Raw genomic sequence first — 11,581 nt, 5'->3', positions numbered from 1 at the left:
AAGAGAATGACACGCGTTTTCCACCTCTCCTAGCTCAAATAAGGTCAAACTTATAGGTTGGGAGTTTTTCGTGTATTCGGAAGATCGTTGGTGTTGATCGATAATATTCTCTTTTAAGAAAAGTTTATATTACTTATAGTGGAACATGGAATCTACCTCAGTAATTATAGTTTTATTTCATAAATTTTCGTTGGTGAAAATGTCTTATGGGAGAAATATCTGATAGAGTGACACCGCAAGAAGGATACTGCACTTTAGTTTGTAGGCTAAGGTGACGACTGAAACCACATACTTAAAAATACCATGACATTCTAACACAAGTATGCTTTGTAAACATGAAAATCCTATAGTAAATCAAACAAGAAAATGTATATAAAGTAATATTATTTGTATTAATGTAAACGTAGGGTTACAATCTCACGGGTTTGAAGAAGAATGCGGAAAATTTTCCGAGTCACCTTGAGTGTTTTGAATGTTTTGAGTGCTCAAGAGGTTCAGAGTTTCAAAGCTTCAACATCTGGACGTGATTGATTTTTTGGCCCCTTTTCTTTGTCTTTGAGCCTCGTACTTATAGACTCTCCAAGCTTTGCTCATGAAAAAACCAGGACTTGATTTGTGTCTTAATTCGTGATTTGTGATTTTACTCCATCAATTAATATTTGATTTAATCAAATAAATCAAATTAAAATCAAGCAAATCAATGACTCGTCCGCCCTCGCATGCCATGTAAGCCTTCGTATGCCAAAATTTAATGTGTTAGTGAACATTTAATTTTCCACCGAAATTTGCATGTCTACTTGCTTAACTAAGAATATGAAATTTCAGTTGCTAGACCCCTTTTTTTTTTGTGCTTGTAAACTTTTTTTTTTTTAGTACATCGATATTTTTACAGTAGGAGGAGGGGGAGTTCGCCTAAGCCACATAATGGACAGCCTAATTTGGCATCGAATTCATCATCCATAATATTCGAACCTAAAACCTCTCACTTTTAAGCGAAAAGAAATACCACCAGAACGTATTAAAAAATAAAAAATAAAAAGAAGCCGGTATTGTATGTATGAAGAAAATGTCTTTGTTCATTTTTAGATTCTTGAGAAATGCAAAATCTCAATCTTTTGTTTCTTTGGCAGAAAAGCAAAATCTCAGTCTCTAACTCTAGCGACGTGCGTGTAACTCAAACACAACAAAATTAATAGAAAAGTTTATGTACCTGCAGGTAATTAGGTGAAGAATCGAAACATTATCCGATCGATATGTACCTATGTGTGTGTGTGTATCAATATTTTGATATGTATGTGCAGATCATAATATAAATAAAAAAAGAATGGAATGAAACTACACACATTTTCCATTACTACTATAGGAGGGATATTTTATACCAAAGAAAATACTAAAAGCGATATGATTCTTATATAGGAATCTTTAGCAAAAATTTGGAATATAAATAGAGAGACGGAGAGTATTAAACAAAAAGAAATACTTAATGGAAAGAAAAGAAAAGAAAACGATGTAGAAGTAGGGTTCATTTCGTTAATTCCGACATTATTGTATAGTGGATGTTAAATTTGTGAAAGTTGGGTCGCAAGTTGAGAGTGACGGTGAATGGCACAGTAGTATATATCAATACGAACAGTTCCCTCCCACCTGATATAAATAGGTGTGGCCACTCCCTTACTCCTCTCTAGGGAGAAACACATAATCTCTTTGAGTAGTGGTTTGTTTCCTCTCTGGCCTTGTGTTTTTCTCAGTGAGATATATCAGTTCTAGTTCTAATTAGCTAAGTCCTTTAGTTTTTTTTCTCTTCAAAAATGGAGAAGGCTGGTTGCTTCGGCAGCTTTCTTGAGAGCTCAAAACCCTACTTTGCAATGATCTCTCTGCAATTTGGCTACGCCGGTATGAACATCATTACCAAAGTTTCTCTCAACAGAGGAATGAGTCACTATGTGCTTGTGGTTTATCGACATGCCATTGCTACTGCTATTATAGCCCCATTTGCCTTCTTTTTTGAGAGGAAGAAGCAACCAAAAATGACATTCTCAATGTTCATTCAAATATTTATCCTCGGTCTTCTCGGGTTAGTTACTATATATGTTAAATCAGTTATACAAATTAGTATGTTTCTCTTGTCAGACAATTTGATTAATATTTTCCCCTAACCATAACAACATTATTAACCCTACGCCTTTCATTGTGTAGTCCGGTGATTGACCAAAACTTCTACTATGCCGGGTTGAAGTTTACGTCTCCAACGTTCTCTTGTGCCATGAGCAACATGCTTCCGGCTATGACTTTTGTCCTGGCCGTCATATTCCGGTAAGGGCACAATAACTATCAAATACGTATACATGCAATAATCGCACATTAATTTATGATTTAGTTGTTAATGATCATGATTAATATAGTACATATTAATTAATTTGATTTTTTGGAATGAAAATTAGGATGGAAGTGCTAGACATCAAGAAAGTAAGGTGCCAAGCAAAGGTTCTCGGAACCGTATTGACAGTGGCGGGGGCCATGCTGATGACCTTGTACAGGGGGCCTATTGTAGAGATGTTGTGGTCTAAGTATATTCATCCACGAAAATCATATGTCACAGATACCACTGGAACTGGTGACAAACACTGGTTTTTGGGATCCATTATGCTAACCATTGCTACTCTTGCCTGGGCTTCTTTGTTTGTGTTGCAAGTAAGAGTTATAGAACAAACAAATTCTGCATTTCGATCGTTTTTTAGTTTAAGAAAACTATTTAAAATCTAAAAAATTTGTTTAATTTGTTTGTTGAATTTATGCAGAACAACGCGTTGAAGACCTACAAGAACCATCAGCTGTCTCTTACATCAATGATATGCGGCATAGGAACTCTACAGGCTATTGCTGTTACATTTGTGATGGAACACGAACCCTCCGCCTGGAAAATTGGTTTTGACATGAACCTCCTAGCTGCTGCCTATGCTGTATGTTATAACAACTCACTCTCTCTCTCTCTCTCTCTCTCATGAATAGTGAAACTAACTTTGTTTTTTATTTTCATTTGTTAAAGGGGATTGTCACATCAAGCATTTCATACTATGTACAAGGGCTAGTGATGAAGACAAGAGGTCCTGTATTTGCAACTGCATTTAGCCCTTTGATGATGATCATTGTAGCAATCATGGGTTCCTTCATCCTGGCAGAAAAAATATTTCTTGGAAGGTAATTAATTTTCTATTCCCTTTAAAAACCCCGTCTTTGCATGTATGCCTGTGTAGAACATTTCTATTGCTTTCTAGCACCTTTATCCACAAACACCATTCTCTTAGTGTAAATACACACACCCACACAATTTTGTTCGAGTGATGCTATTTGGGACCTATTTATTGATCACGTTATTGATTACCTCTGTAACATTGTTAATAATAGCCTATAACTATAACATTTTGTTTTCAGTCTTCGTTAACATTTCTAATCCCCTCTTGGCTGATTTGTTAACTTCACCTGTGCGTGCAGTGTACTAGGAGCCGTGTTGATCGTGTTCGGGCTTTATGCAGTCCTGTGGGGTAAACACAAAGAAGGATTGGAGAAGAAAGAGGAGGAGATCCCGGAAGCAATAAAGGGTTCTCAAGTTAACGGCACGTCGATGTCCACCATTAACGGAGATGTTGGAGCTCACTACAAGCTCTCCTCCGTTGCTATTTCAATGCCTATCAAGGAGCCCCCCATGGAAGCCAACCCAAAGCCAACAGCCTAAATTAGAGATCATCATGCATGCATGGCAATGGGCTTTTTTGTCTTTTCAGCACCTCATTTTCTTAAGAGTTTTAGTATTTAAATTTTATGGGGTTTTGCTGTGCTAGCTTTATCATGAATGTAATGTGTTATATATTGTAATGATTTTGAGCTAATGGAATTAAGAGAATCGCATTGCCTCTTTTACAATTCTCAATTGGTCTCTCTCTCTCTCTCTCTCTCTCTCTCACACACACACACATTTGGAATGTTTGTATGTTTGTGACGCGTGGCATAGTTGCTTACGTCTGATTCAGATTCCACTAAGGGATACTGCATGCATGCGTGGTCGACACTGAGATATGTTGGGGCTACCCTTTTAGCTAGTTGAGTCAATATTGGCTAGTTTATGTTCCCAGAATCTTATTTGATTTGTATCCACTATTTGCATCCGATGCCTCCATTCCCTTGATACAATTTAATTCCACCATTATAATATTTCTAGTGCAGAATATGTATATATACGACACCAGCTACCAAATGATTGATTCCTTCATCAATCATATAACAAATCTATACGGTATGCTATATTTAGTACTTCGTGTGCTTATGTAGTATGTATAAACAAAATTACTTTTAGTTTATTTCATTTAATTTTTTATTATATAAACCATAACTCTTATATTTCGTTCTTGCACAGTTGCAAACATATAAACACTATTAATCTTTAACTTGAGTTGCAATTCTTTGCATAAATTAAGTGTTATATATATATATATATATTCTAATTCGTATGAATACAAAATATATAAAAAAATAAAATAAAATAAAATAATAAAATAAAACCTATAGAGCATAATATTTCAATTGGATGACCTGTATTTATTGTATTTCTAGTTATATATAGATAGTAATAAACAAAATATTCTAAATGATTTGAGTCTTGATTTAGCGGCTTAAAGGATGAGTATGAACTTGATAAAGAATAAATTAATCATGCGTATGTTTTCTGACTTTTTCTTCTTATTACTACGTTCGAAAGCGTATCATGTATAGCTTATCACTGTACGTTCGAAATAGCCAGTTAACTGCATGCATAACGTTGCTTGATGAGAAATCAAATCCACTCTAGCACTGCCTTGAATTAGTTCCTCTATCTTTCTTGCATTGTGAAGACAAAACTTCATGTTTGTAAGAAGTCATGACGCGTTGAATTGATATTATCCCAAATTAATCATCAAAGAATAACTATATTAAAATAGCATATGAGGATATAGCTAGGATTTTGTTCTAAAATGCCACAATACAACTGAATGAGATCTACCACTTAATTAATATATGTATCAGTTTATAGACAATAACTTTCTCAATGTTGGAGGCAATATAAGAACAATGGTGCTTTTCACACGCTCTTCTTTACCTTTCACATATTTCTTAATTTTCATAGTCAAATTAAATGAATTTGTAGATGATCGATGACAAAAGTTAACATGGATATGTGAAAGGTAAAAAAACGTGTGTGGATGGCACCACCTATAAAAATATATGTGGTTAATAATGGAAAATATTATATATGTGTGGTTATTAACACACCATAGAAAGATCAGTTTCCTTCAAACTTTTGTGTCCATTATGAAGACAGTACTGTTAAATGTCCCATTCTTGTTTTTTACCTACGAATTCTAAAATTCCATCTGACTGCATACTAACAAAGTTGAAGGTCATATTAATTGGAAGATGATGCATGCGTCGTAAATGGCTGTCATTTTCTATTGCAATGGCTATTCTTTCGCCATCTCTTAGCACCTAATAAATAAATAGTGCATTATTATATGTATAATACTTTCAATAAAATTATTAAGATGATAATTAAGTGCACCATCAAAGTATTTAGCGATTTGATATGTACTTTTAAAATGACTAAAAGAGCTTTAAAAGAAAATGTTTTTTATTTTCAAAAGCACTTGAAGTGTTTCTGCGAAGAAGCATCAGAAAGCACTTCAAGTGTTTTTCAAGATTCACTTGCGTCTTTACCACAAAAGCTTTCAATTATTTTAAAAACACTTCCAAACGAGTTTTAAGTTTGCAAGTCTTGTTGCTCTCAATATTTAAGCTTTCCAAAGGAAAAGAAAAGGAAAAGTTTGTAATATAAATATTCAAGCAACCAATAATACTTTGTTTTAGTCAGTTTTAAATATACCAATAATTGTCTCAATGCTTAGTACAATTAATACAAAGTAATCATTTGATATTATTAAACATAATTTTGGTTACCTAGTCGGCAATGCATTCAGCTTCCAAAGCCCTTTAAATTTGTATATATCTTTCCGACCAATTTCATAAAGTGTGCTTAAAATTCCATGAAATAGTAATTCCATAGGATCTGTACTTAATTCCCATTATCCACCGGACTCCGTCACTCTCCACACAGCATATAAATTTTAAGTGGACAAATTGCATCAGTTCCTTATTACAAAGAATATCACCCACAGCCATGTATATATGCGGATATCTATCTGCTTTCACATCATCAAGTACGCAAGATTACCACAATATATTCTCTCCTTGCACAAAATGGTTGATAATTTTCTGGATTCTTAGTGTCGTGAACAAATTGGATTTGATACGTATATATACATATATCTATATACACACACATATATCCCAGCAGAAAACAAAATCAAGGAAATTAATTTTAAAATGATAATGTTAGACTGTGGAGATATATACTTTGATGATGGCAGCAAAACTTTCAACCTTATCCACATTGACGATATAAGCAAGCATTCTACGCCACAGCATTATATACGATCAATATCAAAGAGTTAACCTCGTTTAATTTTTTTTCTACTTAAAAATAAAAATAAAAAAACAAAACTTATCAAAAAGAAAAATGTATTCACTATTACTTATGTCAACTATATTATATTAATTTGATCTCTTATGTGCACTAAAATATGCAGATATGAACATGCATGTGCTTTAGCTTTGAAACATGCCTGTATTTCAATGAAAGTTTATCGAATAAAACGTTCTTTTGGCTGCTTATAGTATTCAATTATCATCTTTTCACCATATTAGTTCTAGACGTCTCTACAAAAATGTGCCCCACTTGGTTCTGAAAGTGCCCCAACCAGGTTTCATTCCACTCAGAAATTCAGAATCTCTTTTTGTAATATTTTTATATTTTAAAATTTGAGTTGGTATTGATTCAAAGGAGACATTTAATTCACAAAATATATAAAAACGGAAGAAAAAAAGCTCAGAGCTAATTCCTAACTTCCTACTTGTGTTTTAGTTGGATCCTAATCTATGCATGAGCAGCCTGAGTACCAATTTGGGAACATCATGTTGTGGTGCAGATCCTACTCATCAACTATACAAATCATGAACAAAGCCAAAAACAAAAAAAAAACTCAAGTAATGTGTTTACAATGGACGTATCGATTAGTTAAATAATTCCATTTAGATGCACAATATAATATTAATATGTTTGTTAATTATAATATTGTCTCACACACAATAGACATGCCATTGGAGTATCCATCCATTTTTCAGAGTAGAAATAATACAATTACAAGCGTAATTATCTGCATGCATGCATGGCAACCACTAGGGTTTGTTTAATCATATGCAACAACTGTTGATTCTCCACATACTAGTTGTAGCTGCCGTGTGCTGCCTTTTGTAGTAGTGAATGTTGCTAAGTATCATGGAGACACTCTACATTCATCAAAACCAAATCCGTTTAAATTATTCCCACTAGCTGCTACTTTAACTTATATGCTATTCGATTTATGTTTCTCATTTTTCAAATGGAAAATTATAAACACAGCCTTTTTTTTATTACATGCCATTGTTTAATTTTATCTATTGTTTTCATTTAATTTATTCAATCTGATGACAAAAAAAAAAGTGTGTAAAAAGCTAAAAAATATATACGAAAGTCAGCTCTCTTTGCAAATTTTTATGTATGTCGCGCGCATTCGTGTTTCTATCAATCTTAGGGGTTTATATAAAATATTAAGAAAGCAGTTGTTCATGATTAGTTTGGAGAAACTTTATTTTGGTCGAGTTCCATATATGATTAGGAGGAGAGGCACTAAAAGGTAAAACGATTGAAGTATTCAGAACCCACTAATAAATACCTAGCATAAAACAGTTTGAATAAATACATAGCATAAAAAAGTTTGCTCTAGAGGCAAACTCTGATACTTTAACAAGTATTAGAATCCAATACGAAATGTTAAACTATTTCCATCATCAAACCTAATGTACGAAACTTCAAAATACTAATTAAAAACTTCAAAATTGTAACTATAAAAATAAAAAAGGAAAGAACAATTAACTATTAAAAACATAAACAGAAATACTAATGATTAAAAATGAGAGGAATAAGAGTTACTTCTTCCGGATTCGTTGAAAATACGATTCTAGTTTTTCTTCGATCTTAATATTCTTTCGTGAGGATACAATACAAGAGTCTTGCTCTCCTAAGGTTCTCATTTCTAGGACTAAATGCATATTAGCTACAAAATCATATTAGTTTAGATCCAAAACCTTAAAATATTTGACAACTCATTTTCTTACAAGTAACACGTTATATCATATTCAATTATTTTCTTACAAGTAACAGCTTGGGAGGACAAGGAAGAATCAGACCAACATCAACTAACAATTTGCATATCCAAGTAAGTTATGCGGCAGTGTTAGCGAATGATCGATACTCTGCTTCAGTTGATGGCCCTGCTATCTAAGTTGTTTCTTGGCACTCCAACTAATGATGGAGTTGCCCAGGAAAACACAAAACCCACTTGTGGATTTTCTAGCAACATGTCCATTCATCATTTGAAAATGCATTTATAATGAGAGGTGTAGAACATTTAGAAAACCATAGTCCAAGATCCAAAGAGCCTTTGAGATATCTAAGAGTTCGTTTGACTACTTGGAAATGAGATGCCCTGGACTATGAATGAACTGCCATACAAGGTTAACTGCAAAGGATAAGTCTGGTTCATGTGAGATATTGCAATCCACCAACAAGAGATCTATAATCTGCAGGATTCGTAAGTAGAGGAGATGAATGATCCAATTTTGAAGTACTCGGTGGAGTAGAGCAAGGTTTCGCACCATCCATTTTTGCTTTCTTGCCCATATATTTTTGGTCTGAGAAATAAAGATGTCAGTGGAGGATCTTTTAACTTCAAGACCAAGAAAGTAATGTAATGGTCCAAGATCTTTAGTAGGAAACATGGCACTGAGTTTAGAGATAGTATCTTGACATGCTTGAGAAGAAGGTCCAGTCACAATGATATCATCAATATACACTAGAACAAAAACCAGTGAGGGACCCTTTTTGACAAATAATGAGTGATCATTATGGGAACCAATGAAACCAAGAGAATTTAAAGCACCATGTAATTTCTCATACCAAACTCTAAGAGCTTGTTTCAAACTATAGAGGGATTTATGGTGTTGACAGATATGATGAGGCTTACTAGGGTCTTCAAATTAAGCCTGGTGGTTGTTTCATGAAAACAGTCTCTCAAAGATTGTCATGTAAGAAGGTATTTGCTCACATCAAGTTGGTTCAAAAACCAATCACATTGAACTGCTAATGTGAGAAGAAGCCTGGTACTTTCATTGATTGAATAATAATAATCTTACAAGTGGTATTTATACAAAACTCAACACACACACACTTGTGTGGACCGCTAAGCCTAACAAACAAAACTAACTTAGCCAAAACTAACTCAATAAACTAACAAACTATTACAAGAAAATAACAGAATCAAAACCAAGCTAGGTTTTATTTTTTACATGAGAATTGTCCTCATCCTTTCGACGAATTTGTCGATTGGAATCTGGTTAATCGAAACTAGTGATTGAGATGTGCTCTTTAGTTTCTCCGAGAAACTGATTCGTCCTTTGGAAGAGCAACATAGTTAATGGGCATTGCGTTATGTGCCCTTCCGCTTTCTCTGCGTTCCTTCCCAGCTGAGACACTCTATGACGGCCCAAGGGTGTACGTCGACTGATTGGTGTGCCAACCATATTGTTAGCGCTGGTGCTTTGTCCCAGTGGCTTCTTTGTAGAAGGCCTTGAACCAAAGATTGCCTCCTGTTCTGCATTAAATTGTTCTTGAAGCCGTTTTTGCTCCTGTAAAGATTAACCATAGGCCAAATTGTTATCACCTTTCTCCTAATTTCGATTGGCATGCCCCGCACAATCCATGAGAGCAGCAGAAACAATGAATATGCCGAATGAACGGTGATACATAGTGATAGCATGTTTTTATAACTATTATCAAGATGATCTACCATATCCAGGAGTCAGGACAGACACATGGATATGAGGAGACTAAAGTCGCCAAATTGACAAAGAACAATGAGATTATTTCTACTTTTCGGGTAGCAATTAGGCTACATTTAGCATTTTACGCAACAGATTAAACTAAAGGATCATAAGATGGGCATTGTACGTTATTTGCACTGCAGAAAGCATGAAAGTCAAGATGGAAAGGTGTTTCATCTGCATATTAGCGAACGCGTGAGTAGAAGTAGCAAGTCTAAGCATACCCGAAATTTACGCTTATCCTCCTCACTCTCCTGTCGTTGTGCAGTGTACTCCTCCGTAACAGGGGAACCTGGAATGGATGTAGGTGTTGACTAAGCACAGAAGATTAAGAAAACATACAAGTTATAAAAACAAAAACACCTAATAAACCATACAGGATTCCAATTCGTCCACACCAGGTTTGAGGGCAGACAATTGGTCTTCGAGGGTCCCTCTTTCGCTAGAAAAGGAGTCAACTTCCCAAGGGCCGAAACAATGTCCTTGATCTGGGTTTGACCGTCGGGTAAGTACCGGTGCAAATCGGCCCTGTGCTTCCTGGTCATTTCGATCTTCTTCCGGTAAATATCAAGACACTCTTGCTCAAGCTGTAGAAGCATCTTGTCCCTCTGATCCTCACTCTCCCCAATTTCATCCCAAATTATGTGAAATTTTCAAAATCCAAAGTTCCAATTAAACCCTCCTCCTCCTCCTCCGCCGAGAATACCAAAATTCACCTGGAAAACAAAAAGAAACGAAAACCAGATAGAGAGAGAGAAATGGAACCTGCAATTTGCGGAGGAGAGAAGCGCAGGTGGTACGAGAGGGAGAGAGGTACGACGGCTTCACGGTCATCGCGAGTGACGAAATGTTAGGATTGACGCGGCGTCTTTTTGAAGATCTGAGTAGTAGCAGACTAGCAGTAACTGATATTGGAGGAGAAAGGGGACGAACAAAACCCCAGAGAGAGAGAGGGGGAGAGAAATGTGGTGGCGTTACGATTGCGACACCATTTTTCCGGGTTTGTTTGACGAATTAAAATTGGAACCTGGAAGATCCCTAGAGATCGATAGAGATATGGTTAACTGTGAGTTATGAATGCGAGAGGGGGGAGGGGTACGTATTTTTCCAAAAATTGGCGCCAAGAACAGTGCCCTTTGTTTCCGGTTTGTTTTTTTATTTTTCTCTTAACTTTTTCTTTTTTTTTGGGGCCTCCATCAGTGAAATGGATCGGCCGGGCCCGGACCATGAGAGAAAAGGCCTAATAAAGAGAATATGACTTTCACAACTCAAATAAATTACATTACATTGTTGATATTAGCACTCTAAAAATATCATTTTACATTTTTTCATATAGGAATTTTCTCGTGATTTCTTCAGTTTCGGAACCAATTATGACCTTTATGAGGTTTCAATGACACAACTCCCATAAAATAAAACTTAATGAGTCATTTGTTTAGGGTTGCAATTATGGAATTCCTCTTTAGCAACATGCGCTTCAAACCGAATATTTCACAATTTCCCTGCACTTGCAAAA

General features: G+C 35.1%; 2 protein-coding genes across 3 annotated transcripts; one reads left to right on the top strand and one right to left on the bottom strand.

The window, feature by feature from the left end:
• Nucleotides 1–1,666: 1,666 nt before the first annotated feature.
• On the top strand, nt 1,667–3,921 carry LOC126613700 (WAT1-related protein At5g07050-like). Its single transcript, XM_050281279.1, has 6 exons — nt 1,667–2,074; nt 2,197–2,313; nt 2,442–2,691; nt 2,799–2,960; nt 3,047–3,198; nt 3,493–3,921. The coding sequence occupies exons 1-6, from the start codon at nt 1,809–1,811 to the stop codon at nt 3,731–3,733; spliced, it is 1,188 nt and encodes a 395-aa protein (XP_050137236.1). The 5' UTR covers nt 1,667–1,808; the 3' UTR covers nt 3,734–3,921.
• A 5,426-nt stretch (nt 3,922–9,347) lies between these two features.
• Nucleotides 9,348–11,371, bottom strand: LOC126613704 (65-kDa microtubule-associated protein 5-like). Of its 2 annotated transcripts, none has more exons than XM_050281283.1 (3): nt 10,443–11,371; nt 10,290–10,357; nt 9,348–9,870 (listed from the first exon to the last, which is right to left on the bottom strand). In XM_050281283.1, exons 1-3 carry the CDS (start codon nt 10,662–10,664, stop codon nt 9,672–9,674), a joined length of 489 nt encoding a protein of 162 aa, XP_050137240.1. In that variant the 5' UTR covers nt 10,665–11,371; the 3' UTR covers nt 9,348–9,671. The 2 variants fall into 2 exon arrangements, with proteins under 2 accessions (XP_050137240.1, XP_050137241.1); XM_050281284.1 differs by having other exon boundaries at nt 10,831–11,371.
• Nucleotides 11,372–11,581: the final 210 nt, after the last annotated feature.

Source organism: Malus sylvestris, chromosome 2 (assembly GCF_916048215.2).
Source record: "Malus sylvestris chromosome 2, drMalSylv7.2, whole genome shotgun sequence".
In the NCBI taxonomy this organism is placed as follows: domain Eukaryota; kingdom Viridiplantae; phylum Streptophyta; class Magnoliopsida; order Rosales; family Rosaceae; genus Malus; species Malus sylvestris.
The sequence above is the reverse complement of the archived record's forward strand: the minus strand, read 5'-3'. Positions and strand labels throughout refer to the sequence as shown.

Coding starts and splice junctions, on each gene's coding strand:
- LOC126613700 (XM_050281279.1), top strand. CDS start 1,809: ATGGAGAAGGCTGGTTGCTTCGGCAGCTTTCTTGAGAGCTCAAAACCC. Junction 2,314..2,441: donor GTCCTGGCCGTCATATTCCG/GTAAGGGCACAA, acceptor AATGAAAATTAG/GATGGAAGTGCTAGACATCA. Junction 2,961..3,046: donor TCCTAGCTGCTGCCTATGCT/GTATGTTATAAC, acceptor CATTTGTTAAAG/GGGATTGTCACATCAAGCAT.
- LOC126613704 (XM_050281283.1), bottom strand. CDS start 10,664: ATGCTTCTACAGCTTGAGCAAGAGTGTCTTGATATTTACCGGAAGAAG. Junction 10,358..10,442: donor TGTGGACGAATTGGAATCCT/GTATGGTTTATT, acceptor CATCCATTCCAG/GTTCCCCTGTTACGGAGGAG. Junction 9,871..10,289: donor AGGATAAGCGTAAATTTCGG/GTATGCTTAGAC, acceptor TAATCTTTACAG/GAGCAAAAACGGCTTCAAGA.